This window comes from Rhodamnia argentea, chromosome 8 (genome assembly GCF_020921035.1).
Source record: "Rhodamnia argentea isolate NSW1041297 chromosome 8, ASM2092103v1, whole genome shotgun sequence".
NCBI lineage: Eukaryota > Viridiplantae > Streptophyta > Magnoliopsida > Myrtales > Myrtaceae > Rhodamnia > Rhodamnia argentea.
This window is the reverse complement of record NC_063157.1, coordinates 18,953,998-18,979,789: the sequence shown is the minus strand read 5'-3', so window position 1 is coordinate 18,979,789 and position 25,792 is coordinate 18,953,998. Positions and strand designations below refer to the sequence as shown.

At 37.5% G+C, this 25,792-nt stretch overlaps 1 protein-coding gene across 1 annotated transcript; it reads right to left on the bottom strand.

Moving 5' to 3' along the window:
- Positions 1-16,704: 16,704 nt before the first annotated feature.
- Positions 16,705-23,248, bottom strand: LOC115726149. The gene is made up of 9 exons (XM_030655907.2): positions 23,089-23,248; positions 22,848-22,909; positions 22,480-22,570; positions 20,497-20,583; positions 20,329-20,382; positions 19,013-19,197; positions 18,819-18,901; positions 18,603-18,703; positions 16,705-17,271 (listed from the first exon to the last, which is right to left on the bottom strand). Exons 1-9 carry the CDS (start codon positions 23,134-23,136, stop codon positions 17,056-17,058), a joined length of 927 nt encoding a protein of 308 aa, XP_030511767.1. The 5' UTR covers positions 23,137-23,248; the 3' UTR covers positions 16,705-17,055.
- Between the last annotated feature and the right edge of the window lie 2,544 nt (positions 23,249-25,792).

The following is a 25,792-nucleotide window of genomic DNA, read 5'->3' as shown; positions in this document are numbered from 1 at the left end:
TATTTTTAAAATCAATTATTTAAATATTTCTTGGTTTTCTTGTGAAAATTTTGTTGTCAGCAGTTGGTTATTAATACATTTATTTATCGAGCTTCAAGTTCATTGTTTATCCCAAGTTTGTTGATAATTAGTTTGATTGTATCATGATTACTAGTTGAGATTTTTTTTTATTATGCCATAATAGTGAAATACTGGCAGCCCCCTACTTTCACATCTTTGTGATGCTTAATCGATATAGAATTATAACAAGCATGAGATGTTGTTTTGAAGTTACAATTAGATTGGAATAAGATGTACTTTAAAGTGTGATGATGCATATACTTTGAACGTATTTTTGTTGAAAAATATGTTTTGGGATAGTATTATAAGTTAACCAAAAGACAATTGTAAATATAACTAAAAGTGAAAATGCCAATAAATGATTAACAAAATTAGCGCGTTAACGTACTCTGTTGGATACATTGAATTTTAATCAGACTCGTCTTGATCGCTCTACAAAGTTCATCGAAATTTTCTTAATTTTTCTTCAAAGAGTTCAAACACCTACTCATTTAAGATCATTTGTTCGTCAATTGACACGTAAATTTTTTGTCTTGATTGGTATAATTATAAAAATCACAACTAATCTTTTAATTTTCTTCTAGTATAGTTTATTCATCACAAATGGGCTATCACGTTATATGTAGTTTTTTAAACATCGTCTAACATCATTTATTTGTAAAAAAACTATGTCATATTGTGTATCTGTATATTATTCTACTCTTTCACAACTAGGATGTACCCTGTTATATAAATTTTTAAAATACCTCTACCCTTGTATAATGATGAGATACATACTATACTGTTACACAGCCATTTCAAATTAATTGTTTCCTTCGATTTGCCCATAGTTGATTCTTTATTTTCTAAAATCATTTATTTGTTTTCTGTGATGGATTATTTGGTTATGACTCCATTAATTACAATTTTATGTCAAATATACACTATCATGTTACAAAAGATGTTGCAGCATTGTTCAACTCTTAATGAACATCTTATTTAGCACAGATGTAGTACATATTTTATATCATAAATATGTTAAGTATAGGCTATCATATTATCTATCGATTTCTCGATTCATATTTTTTATTTATAATATATGTTGCTACATTGCCAACCCTTATTGAACATCTTATTTAGCACACATTTAGTACATCTGATATCATTTATCTGTTAAATATGGGCTATAATGTTATGTAACTTTTTTGTCGACTCGTTAATATCATTTACTTTTAAAATACTAAAAAATATTTGCCATAATATGTATCCATACAACTTTTCTTCCATAATATTCATCATTTATTACATTTCCCTACATTGTTGAAATACGCGTAGTCATGTAACAGAATCCTCTAAACATATTTTTTTTTTCCTTCTATGTGTGGGTAATTTTATTATATTCACTTATGTATAAAAGCATGCCATAAATTTTTATTGTGATCACCTTTTTTATTGATCATTTAATATTATTTATTCGCAGATATGAGTCCTATATTAAACCGATCATTTATTATTTATCACACATGCTTTTAATATTACTTAGTTGTCAAATATTATCCCAATATTAGATTGACCTTTAACATATCATTTTGGATACGAGTCAAATAGGAAATTAGTATACCTACATTGTTAATCCTATAAAATACAGTTATTTTTAATAGAATACACACACAAAAATCAATTTTGAAAATTTATTACCAACAATCTGCATTATTCCTTTGGAGAATTATGCATAGGAGTACGTAAAAGTATAGGTATTATAAATTTCATACCAAGATACGCACATGGTCAGAGATGGAGAAATGAAATTTGCTAGGATTAGACAATAGATCAAGTGATCATAAAAAATAAATTACTTAATAAAACTCACTCGTGAGCCTGCCACGTGGCTTAATTTCGTGTGAACTTCATCCGTATATATAGTATCATTTAGAATTTTATTACCAAAATAAGCAGAAGAATCAGAGGTGGGTGTAGAACTAGAGATTGCTAGGATTAATGATTTGCTAAAGTGACCATCATAAAGAAATTACTGGATAAAATTCAGACGTGGGCGTGCCACATGACGCTCAACCTCGTGCGAGCTTCACCCACTTTCTATATATAAGAATTAGATATTTGCTAAAGTAATCATCAAAGCCCTAGCTTTGTCCAATGCACATGGATGGGTCGATTTTAATCAATTCATGAAAATTAATCGAATCGACCTTTAAGTCTTTCATATCTTGCAAACCACAAAAAAAAAAAAAAAAAGACACTAGACAATCAAACCCTTTGTAAGTCTCATCATTACCTAGTGTTTTCTATGATTTATTACGTAAAGCCGATTATTGAGGACCAAAAGGAATGCCAAAAATCTCCTACATGCTAATGGAGAGTGGGTTTAGGTGAGTACGCAAAGTGATGGAATTCTTTTGCTGGTACTAATTAATCAAACCCTACTAAGTAATTCACTAATCACATTATTGCAACAATTTTTTTTTTCTCTCCTTGGTCGAGCATGATTCGAAGTCAAAAGCTTATTGATGCAAGTATCTGAGCAGAAGAAAAGTTAGGTTAAACTTTTATTCATCTGTAGCTTCCGGGAAGACAAAAGGGGAAGGTGTATTGATAGCAGAAAATCATGCCTACACACGTCCAAAGTTTTGTTCGGTGAAATATTCTAACAAGTCCTAGATTTCATATTTCTTCACAAAATACCCCGTGAAATTTAAAATAAGTTAACTTTTTGCTTATCAAATTTAGACTCTGCTAGACAGGGGTCAAAAGCGCCCTTAAAGCACCGATAATGCGGCGGCTAACTCGAGACATATTCTCTGCGGATCGAAATGATACGTGTATAAGTCTGGTTAACTTGAATTGTCTCTATTCACCATGTTGCGCCACGATACGTGCGGAAATTTTTTTATTTCTTTGCTGATAATTCTACTTAATAAAAGTTGACGTTCCTTGCTATGCAAATTCCTTTCTTCAGCCAAGTACTATTCAACTTTTCTTTGAGGATAGACAATGATACGTAACGAACTCCAAATTTTCATGTTAGGCTCATGTTTCATTACTTTGCGCTAAAGATAAAAAAGAAGATGACGGCGACGATGTACATCCGCCGTCGGTGGCGGGTGAAGAGCGGTCGTTGTCCTAAGCTTGAGGTCGAATTTCTTTCTACTACTTTTCCAGGTTCCATGTTAGGTGTCTTGTGCGGGTTCCTCGAAAACCCTAGGATTATTTTAGTTCTCTAAGGAACTGATTTATGTTTGGTTCGGGCACCAGATATTGGGATTTGGGCTTTTATAGGGGAAGTTATATCTTTGTGTTCCTGTACTTTACTTATTCTCTAATCTGGTCCCTTTACTTTGCATGTTTTTTTTATCGGGTGCTTCTACTTATACATAATGTATAATCAAGTCTCTCCGGAATAAAATCTACCCAAATCCAATTGACGTGGTTGTCGGAGGATGCTGGTGTGTGGTGGAGGTTAATTATTGTCTAGGTGAACACCTACAGTCATAGACTGAATTAGCGGGAGCATAAAAAAGAAAAATGTAGAAAAATTGATTCCTTCACTATCCACAACCTAAGGTGAGCATCCTAGGTGGGCAATATTTAGTTCACGCCACACTCCAGCGTCCTTCAATGACAATTTCAGGTGAGTTCGGATGAATTTTGTACGCAAAGGATTCGATTAGACATTGTGTACAAGTAGAACGATTTGGTTTTAGATTTTCTATAAATAGAAGGACTCAATTAGGAATTCCAAATTTATGAGGACTTGATTGAAAAATAGTTAACATATAGGGACAAAAGATACAATTTTTCCATTCGTACGCCATCTCTTTGAAAACGAACTCATGTTCTACAGCCACCCTTACGGATTCAAACTCAAGTAGTGCCTAATTTATAAGGTTAATTGGTATGTCATTCACATTTTTTTCTTGTTAAAGATAATAAAAGTAAAAATATTAGCACATATACCCATGGGACACGCAAAAGTTTCTTTTATACCGAGCTAGGAGAAAGGGAAGATAGTATATGCTGACACGAGTCTTTCTTGGGTCGGCCATAAAAGTGGAATTTCACTTTCACCACCATGTTTTTAATGTCCCCACATCGAACATGAGGCTGATATTATATACATGTAGTTTTCATAGACTAAGACACAGGAAATGGAAAAATTGTTTGGTCCTAAACTTATTATACGGAAGTCGAATTAATTCTAACTTTTCAATTTACCAGAAAAGTTTTAAGCCTATTCTAATTGTGCAAATTCAATCTCAAATCTTTTTTTTTTTTTTGGTCAATTCAGTTCTAAACATTTTTTGCAGAGAAAATTACCAAAAAAATCATAAATCTATCGCAATCGTGTCAATTCAGTCCTAAACTTTTTTTTTTTTGCCCAGTTCAATCTTAAAATTTTTGCAATTGTGCTAATTCAATCAACTTTGCTAACCGGCGCCGACATTGCATTGCCGATGCTTATGTGAACAATATTTAGTTATATATTTTTTTCATTTTTCATTTTTTCCATATTTTTTCTTTTTCTTCCTTTTTCCCCTTCCTATTGCTATTGTGGCCGACAAGCGAGGCCATGGGCAGCGAGGTGGTCTCACCTCACAAAACCCTCGTGAAGCACGACCGCAAGTGAGGGCGGCCTTGCCCACTATTGCCGAGGCTCAAATAGGCCGGTCAAGGGCTACCAAGCCCTCGCCCGAACTCGTAGGCCACAATAGCGGTAGGAATGGAAAAAAAAGAAAGAGCAAAAATATAAACTATTAAAAGTTATCCACGTCAATGTAGATGACGCCTTCTCAACGTGAACCCGCAAACAAATTAAATTGGCACAATTACAAAAAGTTTATGACTCAATTGGCAAAAAAAAAGTTCATGACCAAATTAGCACAATTATAATAGGTTTAGGACCTTCTTTATAATTCTTTTTATATTTTTATTTGTGTCAATTCAATCTATTAGACCAATTTTAAACAGCCGACGCTGATGTGGGCTTTTTTAATAATATTTTCATAATTTTTTTGTAATTTTTATTCTTTTCTTTTCTTTTCTTTAGTTTTTTTCCTCCACTTAGAGCCAGTGACCCTTGCCGGACACCGGCTAGGCCAGGACGCCCTCATCAACACCGGTCAAGGGCGTCACAGCCCTCGCTAGCCAAGGCGAGGACACTTTGCCTCTTGCCCGGATATGGCGGGAGCGTAGCGGCCCTCACCGACCCTAAATCCAAAAAAAAAAAACTCAAGAAAAGAAAAGAAAAAAATTCACATCAATGTCGACCAACTAAAATTGGGCGGATAGACCGAATTGACACAAATATAAAATGTTTAGGACTAAATTGGCATAATTGCAATAGATTTAGGACTTTTTTGGTAATTCTCTCATGCCAATTTTGTCTTAAACCTTTAGATAATTTGTCAATTTAGTCTTAAAACTTTTGATAATTCGTCAATGTACTCCCTCCCGCCAAATATCCAAATAACAGGTTTAGGACCAAACTGAAAAATCTCATAAAGATTCAGGACTAAATTGACACGCAGAAAAACGAAATCTAAATTGGTAAATCGTCTGAAGATTTAGGACTAAATTGACATAATTAAAAAGTTTAGGATTAAATTGGCTGTCGTAATATTCATGCAATGTAGATCATGATGATATGTTGGTCATATGCAGAAGAGTTATGTTATGGTAGCCGAGAAGGGTGCTACTTGGAACCCTCTTTGCTTAATAGAACAACTCTCAGGACATCCGTTACAGCAACCAGTTGTTATCCCTCAATTGGCCTCGCCTCTTATCTTGAACGAAACTTAAAATCAAGTTAACTTATCTCCAACTCATCGGATGGATTTTCCCTTCTTTGATTGAAGATTCGAAAGATGGGAAGTCGAAATAAGCCAGAACCAACAAGCCTACCCAGTGACCATTGCTATCTCGTCAGGTTAGATACCCTACAACCTTTTCTTCCCTTCACAAATCAATGTGGGGTTTCATTCGATTGGCCCTTTCGATTGAATCTAGAATTTCTCAGTAAAGAAGTGGGGGCCATGATGCCTCGTCTTGAGGAGAGGAGAATTCTTTTGATCCCATGGAGAGCGATGCCCTATCCCAATCCTTAGCTTGATATGATCCTAATCCGTAGCTTTTGTGAATCTGGGAAAGCTAAGTTAGTGGGTACATGGAATTCTTAGGATTCCAAATCGGGATGCTACATGTGAGCTTGATTGCTTGCACGTACGATCTTCTCAAATTTGAAAAAAAAAAAAAACCCCTTTATCAAGATGACATTTCGATCAGGATAATGACACCAACGAATCCTTAAATCTTGTGTACCATGCTCAATTGTGTACTTGTGTACTTATGAACTTGGCACGATATAGTGCCCAACTTGTTATCGACAATAACGAGTAAGATCCTGTTAATAAGTGTTTCTCAACAACATCTAAAGCATGTCGTTGGAAAAAGATTCACTTTTGAAAACAGTAACTACATGTCACAAGAGATGGATTAGTGCATTATTAGCAAGTATTTTGGTGATATTTTTAACAAAATCCTAATGGTAAATTGCTAATCTAACCATAAAGGTGTGCTTTCATTTACTAATCCGATCTGCCAACGACATCCAGTTGCTTTAAATTTCATTTGTTTACAAGCTCTTTACCAAGCTCGATTCAAGACAATGAGAAATGACACCAAATAGAGGAACCCAAATCCAGTGCGCTCAAAAGTTTGAGTCGGTGAGTTATGGCCTAACTAGGATAATACTAGTTGATCCACAAAACATGAAGACATCTATATGCATTGAAAGTAAACCATCCATCAATCATTAACCGGGATACCACTTGTTAGCCGACAGAAAACAAGCTAAATACCTTCACCCTTGGCTAGATTATCACCAAGAGAGAGTCCAAATCTAATTCCATCAACATATCCAGTTGAACCCGTACTTATTTAAAAATATATGCTAATGAGTTATTAGCCAATTAAAATAGATTAATTGGTCCATATTATACCACAATCCCCACGTAAGATTTCTTTCACTTAATACCCTAACACATACATCGTAAAACTTTTTCTATGTTTTTGATTGGTCTTTTATTTCCTTAAACCTCTACTTGTACATTTGAAGTATGAGTTACAATATAGGTATCACCCACATGCCAATTTATTAGGAAATGAAAGTGGGTGATGTCTATATTTTTTACCAGAAAATCACTCTGATTGGAGGAAATTTATTCCTAATAATGATGGAGAAAAATATTACCCCTTTCCAAAAGTTGATGTTAATAGTCTATGTCCTTTTTTCTTGGTCCAAATGATATCAGATGTTTATCGTCCATATTCTTAGAAAAGCATAACCTCAATAGTGTTACGACTAAGATTATCGAGTATTAATATGATAAAAGTTTTCCTGTCGGGATTTATATATGAATACTGGGAAAATTACTAAAAAAATCATAAATTTATTGTAATTGTGCCAATTCAGTCATAAACCTTTTTTTTTTGTGTCAATTCAGTCATAAACATTTTACATTTGTGCCAATTAAACCCATTTGACCAACCAACACCGACGTCGCTTTTAGTAATATTTTAATATTTTTTATTTTATTTTATTTTCTTTCTCATTTTATCCCCTTCCCCCTAGTGGCTAGCGAGGGTTGCCGGAGTTTGCCGGCCATGGGGCGAGGGCCGTGAAGCCCTCGCCCGGATCCGGGTGAGCCCGCCTCGCCCGCGGCCAAAACTCGCGAGACCATCGCAAGGAAAGGCCGTTGACGAGCCCAGCCTCGCTAGGGCAACAACAAAATGCGAGCATGGCCTCACTTGCCACGGGCTAGGCCACCTTCGCTACAACCGACGAGGCCGGGCGAGGACCACGAAGCCCTAGCCGGCCATTGGCAAGGGCTTCGCGGCCCTCATTGGCCACGAGAGGGAAGGAGAAAGAAAAGAAAAAGGGAAAAGAATACAAATAACATTTTTAAAATTTAATTGAAATTTTACCATGTCAGCGCTAGCCGGCTAAATAGACTGAATTGGCACAAACGTAAAAGGTTTAGGACTGAATTGGCACAAAAAAAAGGTTTAGGACTGAATATGCACATTTGCAATAGATTTATGATTTTTTTGGTAATTTCTCCTATGAATAATATATGTTGCCTTAAGGGTCATTGACTATACTTTAGAAATGGGAAAATTACCAAAAAAAACTCATAAACCTATTGTAATTGTGCCAATTTAGTTCTAAATCTTTTTTTTTTTTTTTTTTGCCAATTCAATCCTAAATTTTTTGCATTTGTATCAATTCGATCCTAAACATTTTGCATTTGTACCAATTCGGTCCTTCCGGTCAATTTTGGCTGAAAATCGCTGAAGTGGTAAGACCGGCGCTCACGTAATAATTTTTAATAATATTTTGATATTTTTCAATTATTTATTTATTTATTTTCTTTTCTTTTTTTTCCCCTTCTCTTCTTCCTCAACCTTTGACCGACTATGGAGCATCGATGCTCTCCAAGGACCTTTGTATCATGTTCAACACTCCGGCTCTCTCTGACATGCAACTAACATGTGGTTAGCACTCTAGACACGCCAACGACACCCGAGTTCAGTATCTTGACACACCATTTCGACTCGTACGGAACAATTTTAAGCATTTTCGATAAACTAAGGGTTAAAATGTAAATTGATTAAAAATATTTATACTTAAGTCATATACCCACCCACCCCAAAATTAATATACCCAGCCAGTCAAAAAAAAAAAAACTAATCGTAAATAACTAATAAAAAAAGGAGAAAAAACTGACCACCGATATTTTTATACATACATGGCAATTTATCATGTAAATATAAAAATATACATCTAACATATAATGTGTTCCAATGTGTCAAAATTTCCTATTTTTTAAGAAATCACGTGTCAGTGTATCGTGTCACATGTTGTGTCGGTACTAATAGGCGACGTACGATACCTCCAACCGGTCAAAGGTGTGGCCTTGCTTGCCACCGGCAACAGCAAGGTCGGCCTCGCGAGGGGCGGCGAGGCTCACCTTCGCCAAATCAAGCGGGGCAAGCCTCGCCCAACCCCTCATGAGGTCGCCTAGCCACGGGCAAGGGCGAGGCCCGACCTCGCTGCCCCTCTCGAGGTCGGCCTTACCGCCCCTCACTAAGCCAACCTCGTTGTCACCAATGGTCGGCGAGACCACACCTCTAGCCGGTCAAAGGTGTGGCTGAGGAAAAAGAGAAGGGAAAAAAAAGAAAAGAAAAAAAGAATTTAAAAAATTATTAAAAATTGTTACATCGGCGATTTTCAGCAAAAATTGGTTGGAAATACTGAATTGGCACAAATGCGAAAGGTTTAGGACTTAAATGGCATCAATGCAAAAGGTTTAGGACTTTTTTGGCAACTATCCCCTTCTAGAAATATATGTAAATTTATTCAAAGCAGCTAGCATTCTTGAAATGTGGTCTTTTTCTCGATTTGCAGAATGTGTTGCTATACGTGCATGCCAATTTAAACAGTCTTAACTAGTTGTGTTAAGGACATGCTTACAAGACCTTTTTTTGACGAAAACCCTTACTTTAGCAACACTACACGAACACTCGATTCTGCCCGAAACGTTGTGCCATGTCATTAGCAGCCTAATAGGGATGTAAAAGGCATGTTTATCGAATTACGGTGATATCACTACAAATAATAAAAAAGTATGGGATGTCCTTGAAACCCAACTGGGTGCCTGTGCAAATTTTAAGAGTGATGGGTCGTTCGTGCAATTTTTTGCAACTATGATTCTATGAATGCGTTCGCTAACGTACCTTTCATTTGCTTTCTTGTTCTTCTTTTCCTCAAAGGGAAGAAACGAGAAAAAGGCAATACCGACCTCTTGGAATATTCACGGTACATCTAATTTTGAATTTTCAGCGTAGAAAGGGAGGGATTTAATGGTAGAAAAAGGAGAGATTTAATGTTTTTTCTTTCCTTGGTGGGATCGGTAAACCTTACTGAACCAGATAGATATGAAGACCCTTCATCAACTTTCGGGAAAAGTATCAAAAAATTCTTAAACTTATTGCACCGATATCAATTCAGTTCTAAATTGTTTAATTAGATTAATTTAGTCCTAAACATATTGCATCGGTACCAATTTTGGCCGAATATCACTTACGTGAACGCCAGTCATCCTACGTGGCACAATTAGTGCTAACGTGAATAATTTTTTAATGTTTTTTTTCCTTTTCTTCTCTTTTATGTTCTTTACTTTTTACTAAGAGCTGCAACCGACCCTCGCCTGGCTCAAATCTAGCAAGGGCGTCGCGTCTACGTCAGCAATTTTCGATCAAAATTAGCCGCATTGACTTAATTGGTACCAATACAAAAAGATTTATGTCTAAATTGGTTCAATTAAAAGGTTTAGGACTGAATTGATACCGATACAATAAGTTTAAGAATTTTTTATTTCTTTCCCCATCCACTTTCTATTGTGTGTGCACTGTTCAAATGTGCTCCATTTAAAAGACACAAACCAATTTATTACTCTAGTATTTAACTTAAAATGAATAAACATAGGAATCGATCAATCAAAAGCTAGTTTGATTGTAGGTCCTGAGTTCTTACTTGTAAAAGTAATATAACATCATATTAAGAAATGCATATGTCCCATCTCTTTATTAGTCACTCGCCCTCTGCCTAGCTTTGCTCACTCGTGGTCGCCATCGATCTATCGCAATGGCCGTTGGCCCATCTGACTACCGCCATGACCGTCGATGCCTGTGCTGAATAGTGGCGAGGAGAGAGAGTATTAAAACGGATTCCTTTGTTAAAAGTACATGTTGATCTTTTACTGGCGTATATGAATGGCCAACACAAAGCTTAATCGGAGAACCTTTCCTTCAATTATGGATAGAAGATAATATGGCCTGAAAATGAGACCTTGCAAAGCCCGAAGTGCCCAAACCATGCTTGTTCCTGTGTTCGAAGTGATCAATAATTTCTCAAGGTTTTTATTAGAAAAAATGTCCAAAACATACCTCTGTTTTTTCAAAATATCACTTAACTGTCGTTCAATAACCCTACTATGAAAGGAACATTTCCCCTCTCCCCTTTATAAATCTCCAAACCCTCAAAAGTCTCCCATAAACCCTAGGGTACATCACCCGCAATCCCCCATCTCCTCGTCAACACACCGATGTCGGCACCGCTCTGCCGTCACCGCCATCGGCTCCCCTCACTACTCGATCTAGATATGGTGGCCAGGGCCACGAGATGCCGAATTTGGCAACTAAGGCAGCAAGTTCAAAGCTCGAGTGGCCATGGACGTGCCTGACCTCGAGGTCCAGTGACAATTTGCCACAAGCTCTAGCAGCCATGGCGCGACACAGGGCATGAGCGGAGGGAGAAGGGTGAGGGTATTTTTGGAAAAGGAAATGACAAAGTTACAAAAAAAGTGCACAATGTTGCTAAAATGAGGTGCAAATATGTACTTATAAAAATAGAGGTACCTGGTATTTAGGTGAAAGGTCAACTATGCTTTTGGTATTTTCCGTATTTTGATTAGCTCTAGGAATTTTTTAGTTTAATATAGAATGCTAAGAATTTGTTTCATGAGTTTCTTATTTCGGAAGAACCTTAAATAAGTAATTACTTTCAGTTGAACCAAAAAATTCTCATAAATCTTGAGCTCTTCTTGATCTTTCCCTGTGCGAGATTGATTTTTCATCAACAACAGATAGACTAAATTTTTTATCCTTCTAATATCGACTTCTTCAAATATACAACAACAACAACTATGACACGTATACTCCTATAGAGAAACTGGTCGTGGTTTTTAAGGGACAATTACCAAAAAAAAATTTCTAAACATATTATAATTGTGCCAAAATTCAGTCATAAACCTTTTGCATTTGTGCTAATTTAGTCTATCCAGCCAATTTTGGCAAACGGGCGCTGGCGTGGACTTTCTTATTATATTTTAATAATTTGTTGAAATTTCTATATTTTTTGTTCTTTTCCTTTCTTTAGTTTTTCTTTTTCCTTTTTTTTTATAATGAAAATGATGAGCAGATCTCTAACTTCAAAAAGAAAATTGGAAGAGAAAGAACAACCCATCAAAGAGGAAGTGAAGGCGCAAAAGGTGCATGAGGACCACCATTTTTTGGAGCAGTACATAAAATGATATAGTAATGAGCATGATGCATGGGGGGTTGCACGATCCCGTGGCTGCAGCTCAGTTGTGCTCTGGAAAGTCAGGGCATCGTGTTGGGAACACTTGATTCGCTTCCTTTCTTGCACTTTTTATCATTTCTCTCACAGCCTGTGTACGTGGACCACGCTTCGCCTCTGATTAAAAGCTCTGATTGGTTGATCAGCACGCCACCAACTTAACAAGGACATCAACGGTGAAGATTTAGGTAATAATAGTAACGATAATCAATCACCATCCTAACAAGTTGCATATTAGGGTTTGCTATGATATAATAATGATATGGCGCTTTCTTCGTTTGCTTGCTCTTTTGTTTTCCCGTGGCTTTACAAGGCAGTATTAGTATCTTTCAATTATGTTGTTGTAAGACTAGTATAAACTTATCAAATCGAGACTCCATCATATGTTAAGAAAAAGAAGATTTTCCAACTTTATGGGCATCTTTAGTCAAGTGGTGCATACATAATTTTAGAACCGTACTAAACTTACCTCTTCAATAGGATCAAAAGTAAGCCACTCGTATGGATTTTGCGACATTCACAAAGATGTTACATCCTCATGGTATGTGTCCTCAATGTTGCACCACCTATAAATCGAGTTTTAAACTTTAACTATGTTTCTTCGGAGATGATGTCACAATCACATTTCCGATTTAGATAGCCTTTTGGTCTAAGTTTGTGGGGTATATTCTTCATGTGTTTAACACTAGTTGTTAATGAATCATTCGCAAGCTCTTAGTTTGGCTGGTAGAGCTATTTGGCTAATGTTGGTCTAACTTAATACTTGGTACGAGCTTAATATCCCCCTTCTTCTGTTTTCTCTTCTAATATGGCAACATATCTTATCCCTTGCCAACATCTCCAAGTAATTTTTTTACTTATTGATTGAGAATGCATATTTCGTGAAATGTATCCTCTCAAGCAATGATGACCTCGGCGAGGTTGCCCATGGCGTCCAAGTACTCAATCTGAGGTCATCACGCCTTGGGCGACCTCAATAGAGGCCGTCCAGGTGCAACGTCATGCCACCATGAGAGAGATAGGTGAACATTGGGCACCTAGGGACTTGGATGCATGAGCTTCTAGGTGGGCCTTTTGTAGTACCGACTCTTGGCCACAGCGATGGCGGCGGCAATGAGTGGTTGGTGCTTCCGGCAACGGGTAGCGGCAACTGACTATGGTTGTTGGAGAAAGAGACTAAGATTAGGAAGGTACTTACCAAATGAGTCCTATACACTTATGCCAATTCAGTTGTAAGTTTTTCGATTTTGCCACTATAGTCATGAACATTTGCACGAAGTTTCAACATAATCCTTCAACCAATTACGAAAGTACCAACTTGGAGTGGTCATCCACGAGCGCCCTATATGGCATGCTAACATGGATAGCTTGTGGATCACCACATCAACAATTTTTGAAGGCAATAAGTCGAGATGATTATATATTAAAATTTCACAAACATAGAGAAAGTCGAGTATGATATATTCTCAACCTTTCAGTTTCTACTAAACATAATTAATTAAATAATGATTGTGAAAAATAATAATTGGATAAGTGTCACTTTCCCAATTTGAACACAATAGGTTCTACATGCTAATGCTACGAACAACCGGCTCGAACCGGCAGAGCATTTAACTCTAAAAAGGACAATGTCTCCCAACCCTAACCCCACGAATCAGGAGATATTAGTGGGATTGGGTCAAACTATTTCTTTGCTGTTAGTATTATACAATAGCTAGGCATAATCGACATTTTTGTTTTTATTCTTTCTTTTCAAGAATCTCCAGGTAACCAAGTCTCTGAGCTCGTGCATCTAAATTATCGCAAAAAGAAGAAATGGGCATTCTTGTTACCATTGTAGCTAAAACGCTAAGTATTCTGCTTGGGGAGTATGTTCGAGAAAATGAAATTGAAAGAATTGATGGGAAGCCCGCACAAGTGGTGGAGCATATGGTTTAAATAGATGCAAAGTGAAGCGCCTTATTAGGGCTTGACATACTGCAAAAAAAAAAAGGGGATCCGCATGTGAACGTGGTCCATGCACCTCGCTATAATTACATGAAGGCAGTGAAATAGCTAAAACCGAATGCCTAAAATATATAGCCTAAGAATAGCCGTAAATTCGTAATGCATGACTTTATATAGTGTAAAATGGAGATTGATCTCGACAATTTCTTGGAGTTGACTTTGTGGTTTTGAAATTATGCAAATTAGGCACAACAATACAGATATGATGTTCCCTATCTTTAGGTGCAAACGAATTTATGTTTTTGCCTTTCACTCAAGTTTTGATTCACATGTTACCTAACCCATGAAAAAATGAAATACCTTAATGAGTAATAGGTTTGCTTGTTGATTATCTTAGACATATATACATTAATAAATATGCTTACCTCTTATAGAAGTTGGAAAGTTATTTGCATCATGTTCTCCTCAATCTCCGATTAGGAAAAAATTCCTCTCTAACGGCCTTTCGATTAGTGGGTTACGAGATATGAACATTGCTCGTATTTACATCTAATTAAGTTTGTTTGTGGTGATACACATAACGTGTAACTCACCAATCAAAAACATATATGAGGATCAATTGGGAGAGGGCATCTCGTGCATGCAACTGTTGAGGATCAACTCCAATTGAATAATGCATTGTCGCTTAGTGAATAATAAGGGGGAGAAGAAAAAAAAATATAATAATAATAATTGAAGGTTGGTGGAGGAGGAATCTAATTCCCTATCTAATCAAACCTTTGACAGAATATCATGTCTTTTCCTCATTTCCATGCAAAAAAGCAAAGCCAACCCTACTTCTTGTGCAGAGTCTCACATTGCTGGGGAAAGAGGAAAAAAAAAAAAAAAAGAGCCGTGGCCTTTGGCAGCTTTCCCACTCTCTCTTCTCTCTCTCTCTCTCTAGATATACTGTACAGAGCGAAAGGTTTGCATGCAGAATTAGCTTTAGATTTCTGTAATGGGTAATGGACAATCTCGTTTTACTTCTATAAAAAACCAATACCATATCTCTCTTTCTCTCTGCCATGGCCTTAGATCACGTGCGGGTGAGAAAACAATGTGGAGATCTGCAAAAATCAAGAACCTTAAGAAGCGGACAAATCCACCTCAGTCTCCCTCATGTGATGATTTCGGGAAGATTCTTAAGACAGATTCCATATTAATATTCTAAAGACCGTCTGACCAGCAACCCCCTTTTGTAAGACTGCTTAATTTTCATCGGCAAAGTGGACCTCTTGTTTCCCTTTTTTTTTTTTTATTAAGGTTAATACTATAAAAAACTTCAAATTGATATGTTTGTGATAAACTTACTCCAGATTAATTTTTTGACTACCAAAAACTCCATAATGGTACAGTTGTGATAAATTTGTCTCAATTAGTTTCCATTAAATTTTACTATTAAATTGCTGAGTTAAATGGCACGTGATAGTTGGCGGGTGTACCAATTTGGGATATTCACCCTCCGTTTATCACGGGTGTACTGGTTGGGACTTGTTTCCGATATTAACCCAATTTAACAGAGACTAATATAGGGTAAATTCGCAACAGTTGTACCAATTGAGAGTTTTTGTGGTCAAAATATTATTTTAGGATAAATTTGTTACGGGTATAAATGTTTGCAATTTTTTATGATAAAAAAATTAATTTATGATAAATTTATCATATATGTATCAATTTGAAATTTTTCGTTGTATTAACCTGTCTCCTCCTCCTTGTCAGCGGCGCCAAAATGGTTCACTTCCCCCCTCCTCTTTGGTAGGTCTACATGGGCCGACAAAAGCTATTTTGGAGCTTCCAACTGGGCCACACAAGACCAAGCGGCCGTTGCCCACCATCCTGAGAAATTGGTCCACACACGATCTGGCCATCTTTGTTTCCAGCAGCAGCACGGGATGTGTCGAAAATTTGACAGAGCAAAGGAGTCGGACATAAAGCTAAAAGAGGAATCGAAAGCGAGAGCCACTCGGCCGAACTGAATGAACGGATTAGGAAAACTGAGATTTTGATATGCTGAGTTGTTTGCCTGATTGAATACCCTCGGCGACGATTTTCGAGAGGCGGTTGTTCAAAATCGAACTTGTCCTTTCACCACATCTCTGATTCAGCTACAAGCTCAAGCGTAAATCGTGACTCCGGTCGGCGGTCCTTTTTCCTATAATTCATTTAGCCTAACCCGAGCACACCAACTCACAGATACTAGATGACGTTAAAGTCGTGAAACCAAGGTTACAAATAGCCAAACTATGTGCATTTTCTTACCTATCCATGCAAAAACTAATTTCCACAAGGGGTATCGGTAGGAAAACATTTTCCATTGATTATGAAAAATATTTTCCGTTAACTCATTTTTCTAGGTGATCCAAACGTCGAAAAATGAGGAACATGTTCTACCGAAAAATGTTTTCCACAAAACAAACGAGCCTATGCCTGCAAAATCTGCACATGTTTGTAATTGACGATATTCGATGAAATTTTTGTCTAGAACCTAGAGCAGTGCCAGTCCAATTTATTAGCGTGCAGTTGACTTTGTCCAATCTTTCGATAATTCCATAAAATGTAGAAACGAAGCGAAGTGGAAATAAGAACAATTCTTTCCAAAACAAAACCAAAAAAAAAAAGAGTTATATCAGGCAAGCTGAACTTCAGCTATACAGGCATGACAAGGCAATGACTTCTCCAGACTTCCCCGAACAATATTGCAATCTTCCTCGATATTTTACTATCTTCCCTGAAAAGTTCAAGGTCAGAGACTTTCTGAGAAATATAAACTCCCCTTCCATGGCAGGAGTCTACCACTTGTGCAGGCGGATTCCAACTCATCCAAGGCCACTGTAACTTGAAACCTTCTTGATGGCCTCCTTCTCCATCTCCACCAGCTGCCGGCAGAAGGATTCAATGTCCAGTGCCTCTTCCTTGATGGAGAATCTAAAGTCCTTCCATTGATACTGCCGACTACCATCCTCCAGTGCCGGACCCGGGACCTTACCCAGTATATCAAATCCCTTTTGATCCAGAGACAGCATGTATGCATCCTTGACATGATAATACAGAGCAGTCAATCGAAAGGTACCCAGAGGACAATTAAATCATGAATGGTGGCTTAGTGCTGCTACTGCCACAAGACTATTTGAAAATGAACCTATTTGTTATAGCTCTTACATGAGGTGCTGTCCGCATTATGGTCTAGAAGATGATCATAAGAAGAACAAAGCAGCATTAATTGTGGAAAAGAATGAACACCATGTCCGATTAATTTTCACCCACCAATCCAATATGCCAAATTCTCTTCTTATTTTTCAGCGAAAACTGCCCATGCTCTTCAGACATTACCCTTTCTACCACAATTAGTTGGAGTTATTTTTCCCATAACAGATTTTATGGAATCTATAAATTTAACCTTTGAAAGAACTGCATAATAATCTCAGTAATACAAGTTTATCCTTGAAGAAATGAAACCTACATATTCCAAACTAATCTTCAACATTCAATTTGAACAATCCTAAAACTCAAATGCCCATTTCCTCATTTCTATAATGATGCAGGAGCCTCCTATTCAAGGTACCAGACCAGCCTGAAGCATGACTATTCATAAATTACATGGGAGACATTAAAACTGATGCATGGCTTGGTGGAAATAGTTTGTGCACCGCATGTCATGAATATCAAAGTCCCTAATTCAAAATTCAAATGTCCCACAACAAAATAATTACAATTTCAAAAGAGACCAAATGGAGCTCCTCTTGAACCTGTTGAACTGCCCGCTTTGACCAGTTGAATCAGGTCGACACTCCTCCAATCAGTTCATGATAACAGACTATTTAATCTTTCAAAAGCAGACTGGTTAATGGTCCAAGCTGTTGAACTGACCGGTCCATTGTTGTTAAACAGCACTCTTTTTGTATCTACTACCTATGATGCCATATATGCAGTATCCCCAAAGCTTGTCTCTCCAGAGCATAGGACGATGCAATAATCTAAACCATGAATTTGCTGGAAGTGGCGGGAAGCTAATATTTAGAACTTTAGAAAGCAAAAGTCCTTGCTAAAAAGTACTTCAAAAAAAAATAGACTCACACAAGTCTTTGAAGCTTGGCCAGAAAAATAAAGATGTCAGACCCAAAAAAAAAAAAAAGTCCTAACTTGGAAGCTATTGGATGTGTCCTTTTCTAACTACCTTTTTCATAGTTCATGTGTCATAGTTAAGTGCATCCAGGGAAGCCAAAACTAATTTATGTACAAAGGAAGTGAGGGAGAAGCCTAACTCATATGCCACCGCAGCATCTCAAAATGCAGTCTCTGGTCCTACTCAATGAATCGGTACCATCTACAAGAACCACCACACAACACAACCAGGAGAACTTACTCTCACGGGTGCATTCAGGTATGTGAAACAGAAAAGCACCAGTGCTCTTCGCCTTGATTCACTTTGATTAATTCCATCAACAAGCATGGCCGAAAAGGGTGCTACAATCGCAACAAGAACAATGATTAATAAGGAGGAAAACTATGCTCCTCATAAGAAGGAAGAGGCATACAATGCCCGAATAGCTGTTTTCATCAGGTTGCATGAGTGCCTTACCTAAGATATCGGTCTTGGTTGTTTGTATAACTTCCATATCAACTTCATGATTTCCTCCATTGCCATCAACGAATGTGCATGATCTACCATATGAAAAAAGTTGAGCACATGTATTAAATATTGCATCTGATATCCACTCATATCAATACTTCAAGATATGTTTCTGAAAAAGAAAGGTGTGACTGACATTGCACCTTATATCAAACTTATAGATGGCGTGCTTTTGACTTCCATCGAGTAACTCATGAAGGTTCTCACTACGAGATGTACGAACAGGATTGGTTGAACTTAGTACGCCAGATACTGCATAACTGGACTCACTAATTACTTCCACTTCAGACTGTATAAGTTCTTTAAGGCTTTCAGAAGCCAACTGAGCCTGCACTGAGGATAAGAAACCTTCACCAATCTTATCTCATAAAAAGACTGTAAACTGCAAATCAGGTTGAGACAAATTTTTACTCATTTTATACAAACCGAAGTTCGATAAACCATGACCAGAGATGACCATATGGTGATCAGTTAAACAATGATACACCTTCTTTCTTGAAAGAAGAGTGCTTGGGAATGATAAGCTTTGCAGCTGCATGGTTTCAGGACAGATCTAGTTAGTCTGTTTCGCTGGGGCAAAATTGACAACTGGTTTACCTAAACTAAGCTACAAAATGACTAAGCGGGCTTTCCTCAAAACACAACACGACAAAACTTTAAGAAGCTAATATGTCTACTGTTTTAGTTAATAATGATCACAGTGCCAGTTAAATTATACAATTAACACCAGAGATGATTGTGGCTTAAGTCTAGCAGTTTAGACAACTACCTGAAAATTTTACTAAATTAGATCGAGTATATCTTAGCAAAGATTTGCCGGTGCAAGTAGAGGAATTCAATGGGGAACTAACCCCTCAATGGATGAGTTTTACACCCAAATTAAGTATAGAAGTTAGTTCGAGATGGGAAAGAACACGTATCATGATTGCCAGATGCTGAAAAAGTTGTCACTGATACAATACTAGAAGAAAGAATGACTGCGAGAGGCAGGGCATAAACTTTTAGATAACTTCTACTATCAAATAATGCCACTGAAGCAGCAACCCATGACTAAGCCTCAGTGAAACAAGTCACTTGAGTTGATGCAGTTGACCATTTTCCTGTATGAAAGTCCACCATTTTCTCATGTGAAAAATGTTGGTGCATGCGCATGCATGGAGGGAGGGAGGGAGGGAGGGAGGGAGACAATTGATGGCTAGATTTACTTTTGTAAATCCGAAGAGATAACTCAATATATTTTGAAGGTTGCAAAGCTGAATACTAATTAAAGATCTGCTCTCAAGCACGCTAGTCAAGAGGCTCATATCGATCCATTAGAGACAGAGGCCAACCTGATTACATGAAAATATGAATTTGTTAAAGAAATGAAGAAGTACAACCACAACCATAGTCAACAAAACCAATTTGAAGCAGAGAAATTCCTTCCAAAATCATCAAAATTCTGTTTTATAATCTTCACCTTTTGTTCCTTAAGAGGAAGAACATCTCCAGTCAGAGCAATCCGAGAGGGTAACTGCAGCATGTCCAGGAAGATATATTATGATGTTGCCCTATATCTACGGCAGATGATTGATATACCAAACACATTTAGTACTTGTTGGTAATTCATATGAACATAGGCACCAACCTTTTTCAGGGACTTGAGTAGATTGGCTAGTGGACCTGGGAAAGGCGTTGCTACTGCCAGTGAGCCACGCTCATCAATTACTGTGTTCTACCAATAGGAAAGTGCATAATAAGCGACACCCAAGCACATGAAGCACAGCATACTCCTCAATCAATGCTTGACTTTGTGGCTACAGTAGAAGTGTCAAAATACAAGGACATAAACATATTCCGACAAAAGAGGTTGGAATATTGCTATTATTGTGGCAAGAGAGTTTAGCTCTTCCCAGTTCCCATTGCTGCCTAAAGGATAGACCGACTCAATTTGTTTCTTCCTATGGTTGCAGGTTACAGATTGTGCAATATCATCGGAGGGATTAACCATGATAAAAGCATAGAGAAAGGGGAAGCTGAAAAATTGACCAATTCACTAAGGAAATAAATAAAAGTAACCTTAAGTGACATAGACATTCTTACTGTAGCTACAATTGAATCACCTCAAACACTATGGAAGTTATGTACAGGGGAGTGTGATTACGAAAAATGAGAATCTAATTACTATTACTTCCCTGAAAAAGGATGAACTTAACAAATACAGGCATACTAGGAGAAGTTGATAATACAAGGACTCATACTGCAGTGGATCCCTGAAGAAGAAGTGAAAGAAGTGTCTATTTTACCATGTCATTAAGGAACCACTTCATTTTTCAGGTTTGCATAAGATTTTAAACCACGAGCAGTTCAATGAATGGTTAGAGACAAACACGCAGCCTTTAAGGGAACGTAGAAAAGTTAGCTTCATCAAGGACAAGCCCACTAGCAGTCCCAATTGCAATTGCTTTAATCTTCTACAGACATGAGGCTAAAGGATAATCAATGCCAACAAAATCATTTGGCAGAACAGGACAAAATGCATTTGTTTGAGAGAGAGAGAGGGGTAAACCGTCTCTTATGGCCTATTTGGTTCTTAAAAGAAGCGATCCAGATATTAGATATGATACCAAAGTTAACAGTTAACATTTTATCAATCCGTGTAATCAAGCATTTCTAGGAAATCACATAATTCTTCGATTTAATAGAGCAGTGACTTAAATTACATACACAAAAGAACTAGTTTAAGTCTATGCAGTAGAAAATAGAGCAGTGCCATTCATCCACTATGAGTCCATGAGTTCAAAAGAGGATGAGAAAATAGAGGTAGCATCGTGATTTGAAGCTCAAGTGGATTGTTTTTCCTTTTACGAGACGAAAATGAGACACGCTAACAAGTAAAGAAGCAGAATATAGTAAATGTCTCCTTTATTCATTATAGCAGCCAGTCTTCCATATGTACTTTTCTGAACAGCTTACTTTTTTCAATTCTTCCATACGACGGAAAACCGAAACAACAGTGTTAATGTTCCCATGTTACCTTTAAAGTCATGAAATATATGAGTGTTGCTAGAATCAGCAGGGTTTTGGACATGCTTCGTCACAGGTCGTGTTCAGGGCAAAATGGATCAACAGTTTGTCCTGACTCTATCTACTCTTCGAAAAAGAAACTTTAAAAACACGTCGAGTGCATCAGATAGTGCACTTATAGTTATACATAAAATGACACTCTCCACCTAACTTGTTGATATTGATTGCCACAAATTCCAATCCCTTAAGAAGACCAAGTATGAGAATAACAAGTCTTAACGAAGTTACTTTCAGGTGAATTTCCATGGAAATTTGTGTCCTTAGTTAGAATGTGAATCCAACTCAAAATCTCAAATTCAAGAGAACGAAATTCAGCCTGCTTTACCAGGGATACGCAAAGGAGCAACATATCACCTCATCCAGGATATAAGTACAAAAAAATGACACAAAACTTGGGCAGCTATCTTTAATTACTTCAGAATTGAGAAGCAACAAACGGGAAACCCTTCAAAATAGCCAGAATCGAGAAGCAGCAAACAGGATACCCTTCAAAATAGCTATTATCTTGATAAATAACACCTTGCAAGCACATTAAGAAGCTTACCACATTGTGCATGTCATTCTCTGGAACCCAAATGTACGGTTTCCCTCTCTTGACCATGTACTTAACTTTCGAACTGTGTATGTCTCCCTTGCTGTCACAACCAAGCCAACATTGACCAACAAATCCAACTCAAACAATGCACAAATATCTCTTGTCTGGATGGAGCGAATTCTTGATTCACCGATATGATGCAGAAGCAACCAGTAAACAACAAGTAAAAGCTCCTGCTTATGCGACTAGTGGAACCAACTCGCTCAGTACAATTCTGTCGTGTGCTTTCTTGTGTCCTTGAACCTAATCATCAAGAAAACAAACCCCCCACCCCCCAAAAAAAAGGCCAACAAACATGAGAAAAGTAGAAGAAGCACCTTCCTCTGGCGTCGGCTTTGATGGTGCTAAGGTGGCCTTGCCAGTTCGACGCTAATATACTCTGCAGGAACAGAAAGAAAGAAAAGTGGGCACAGTGCTACATGACGATCAATACGAGAATTTCAGTTGCACAAGTACATGCGAACCCACGAACAATCGCACGTACTTGAGCTTGGAGCCGGAGGTATACACGCTCGAGCGGCTTAAAGGAAGGAAGGAAGGAAGGAAGGAAGAGAGTACCTTGCATTTCTCTGCGACTGTCAGCACCTTTGCCTTGGTCCCTCTCATGGCGTCGCCGAACGTTTCAGTCCGATGCACACCAACCGTTCGATCAAATGCCTCCGAATCGGAAAGGCCAGATGCGTTTGGGCGGTTCTTGACTTGGCTCCCTACGACAACCTCAATTTATTAGCGAGGTCTTTCGCAGTAACAACCGAAAACGGTGCGTTTTTGGAGCGTAGTTCATTAGTTTCTCTAGTCTAGGAGGGTAGTCTCTTTTTTTTCGCTTCTTCATTAACTTTCAATCTTCTTATTTTGTTTTTAATACATTTGTTAAGAATGAACCTAGAGCTCCCCTTGAGTAGAAAAAAAGAAAATAAAAAAGACACGATAATTTTAAAAACATGGAGCACTAATCGGGCTTGGCCATTTTATTCACAACCATATCCTATGTAAAATTGTAACCTCGACTCCGTCGAAGGAAAACAAGATCTATCGAAAATGTAGTTCACTTTTCACTTGTCAAGACGTGCTGAATTGTAAAGTAGATAAGAGAGAAGTTCATAAGCTATAATTCGTTATTTTATTGTTCAAATAATTAGTTCTTTGATCTCACAATTCAAATATAATTTATATAATGAATAGGGAGATATGATCTCAAGTTTTTAAGTTAGACATTGAGATTGAATATCATTCAAAGAATATAACACAAAAATATAGAAATCCGTACACTCTAAAAAAATAAAATTGAATTTGTGATGGTGCTTCGCGACTACGTTTGGGGCCTCAAAGGTGGGGTTTGGGACTCCGACGGAGATGAGACCAGCTATTGAGTTGCACATGCAGCAAAGTGGGAAGAAGTGGGGGTGATCGATTCTCGATCCGGTTCGATCCCACTCAATGGATTGGAAGGAGCGGTTCTCAATTTTTGGGATCGGTAACCGAACCGGATGGTCCCGAAATCAAAGGACAATCCGATTGAATTCCCAGGTGGTTCAATAGAACTAGTGTATTATTAGTAGGGTAAGCAACACATACTTTAATATTAATATATTAATTAAAATTAGGTATACATTTAATAAATAAAAAAATAATTGGTGGATTATTAGGTTTACATTTAAGGAATAAAAATTAAATAAAACATAATTAGTCCAATCCGAATAGTTCCCGACTCGGTCGGTCCGTCTTGCTCACCTTTAGGGATAAGAACGTCACAAGTGCTGTAACTTTCGTGCGACGCTCACTTGAGTGTCATAATTTTTTTTTCGATCACTTAAGTGTCATAACATATATGGCGCTTACTTAGGTGTCGTAACTTTCTTTTCGATTACTAAAATACCATATAACTTTTCAATCGACCACTTGAATGACATAATTTTAAAAAGTTCACACAAGTATTAAACCACATTGAATTTTTGGCACTTGGATGAATTTTTTTTAAAAATTTGCAAAGTAAGTAATGTATTAAAAGTTACAGCACTCAAGTAAACGCTTTTTTTTTTATAAAAATTATAGCATTTAAGTGGTAAAAAAAAAAAGTTAAAGTAATCAAGTAAACGTCTTACGAAAGTTATGATATTTAAGATACCCTTATCTCAACAAAGTGGGTTCCAAGACTCATCTTCCACAGTGAGCACATCGACTGATTGATGGTGGCTAATCGGGCCTCTGATTGATAAAAGGCAAATAAGATCAATTTAAAAAGCAGCTGCTTTTAGCTTATCAAAACATACTCATGCGCTTCTAATAATCAAGCAATCAAAATAAATTCGACATGATTTCCTTAAAAATGGTTCATGCAACTTATCCCTGTTCATTTATTATGTAGTCAAAGTCATGTCACACTTAACTTTATTGCTAAATTACATAACTTGCCACATGGCCCACATTCGACAAATAGCATTACTCAAGTGATTTATCATCCTGATTTTCCATCACTTATTAAATTTGAAAAAAAAAGTATGATCGAATGTATTTGACCAATAAAATAGATGAAAATAAAGAAATTATTTATTGAAAGATTTTTAATCGACCGGACATGGCCGCTCTAGCTTCCAAACTTGTTCAAACTCGCGGCCGTGTACCTACTCAAGCTTCGTCAGGCTTGGCTATGGCCACTCAAGCTTCTTCGAGCTCCTAGAAATGGCCACTCAAGTTTCATTAAGCTCTGCCATGGCCGCTTCAACTTGCAGGCTTTTCGAGTTCACGGCCATGATTACTCGAGCTTTGTCGAGCTTGCCAGCCATGGATGCTCAAGCTTCATTGAGTTTCTTCGAGTTCTCGGCCATGGCTACTCGATTTTCGTTGAGCTCAACTCTAGTCGATAGATGTTCAAAAAGAAAAAAACAAAAGCTATGGTCGTTCCAGCTTCCAAGCTTCTTCAAGCTCGCAGGATGGCCACTCAAGCTTCGTGGAGCTCAGCCATAGCCACTCCAGCCTCTTCAAGCTAGCAACTATGGTCGCTCGAGCTTCCTCTCTAGCTTCCAAGCTTCTTCAGGATTGCGGCCATGGCCAATAAAGTTTCATTGAGCTCGCTATGGCTACTCGAGCTTCTTTTAGCTACTTAAGATCGCGGCCAAAGCAAGCTTGAGCGACCATGACGGCTCGAGCTTCGTCAAGCTTGGCCATGGTTGATCATGCAGATGCCTTTTGAGCTAAACTAAAGATCAAAGACTGAATTTCCATCCTTACCAAAAAAAAAAAAAAAATTCCATTACTCATGGGG

What these genes read in the sequence shown, in the direction of transcription:
- LOC115726149 (XM_030655907.2), bottom strand. Translation starts at nt 23,136, where the DNA reads ATGAGAGGGACCAAGGCAAAGGTGCTGACAGTCGCAGAGAAATGCAAG. An exon ending in AAAGCCGACGCCAGAGGAAG is followed by an intron (nt 22,571 to 22,847) that starts GTGCTTCTTCTA and finishes TGGTTGTGACAG; the next exon opens with CAAGGGAGACATACACAGTT. An exon ending in TACTCAAGTCCCTGAAAAAG is followed by an intron (nt 20,383 to 20,496) that starts GTTGGTGCCTAT and finishes GACATGCTGCAG; the next exon opens with TTACCCTCTCGGATTGCTCT.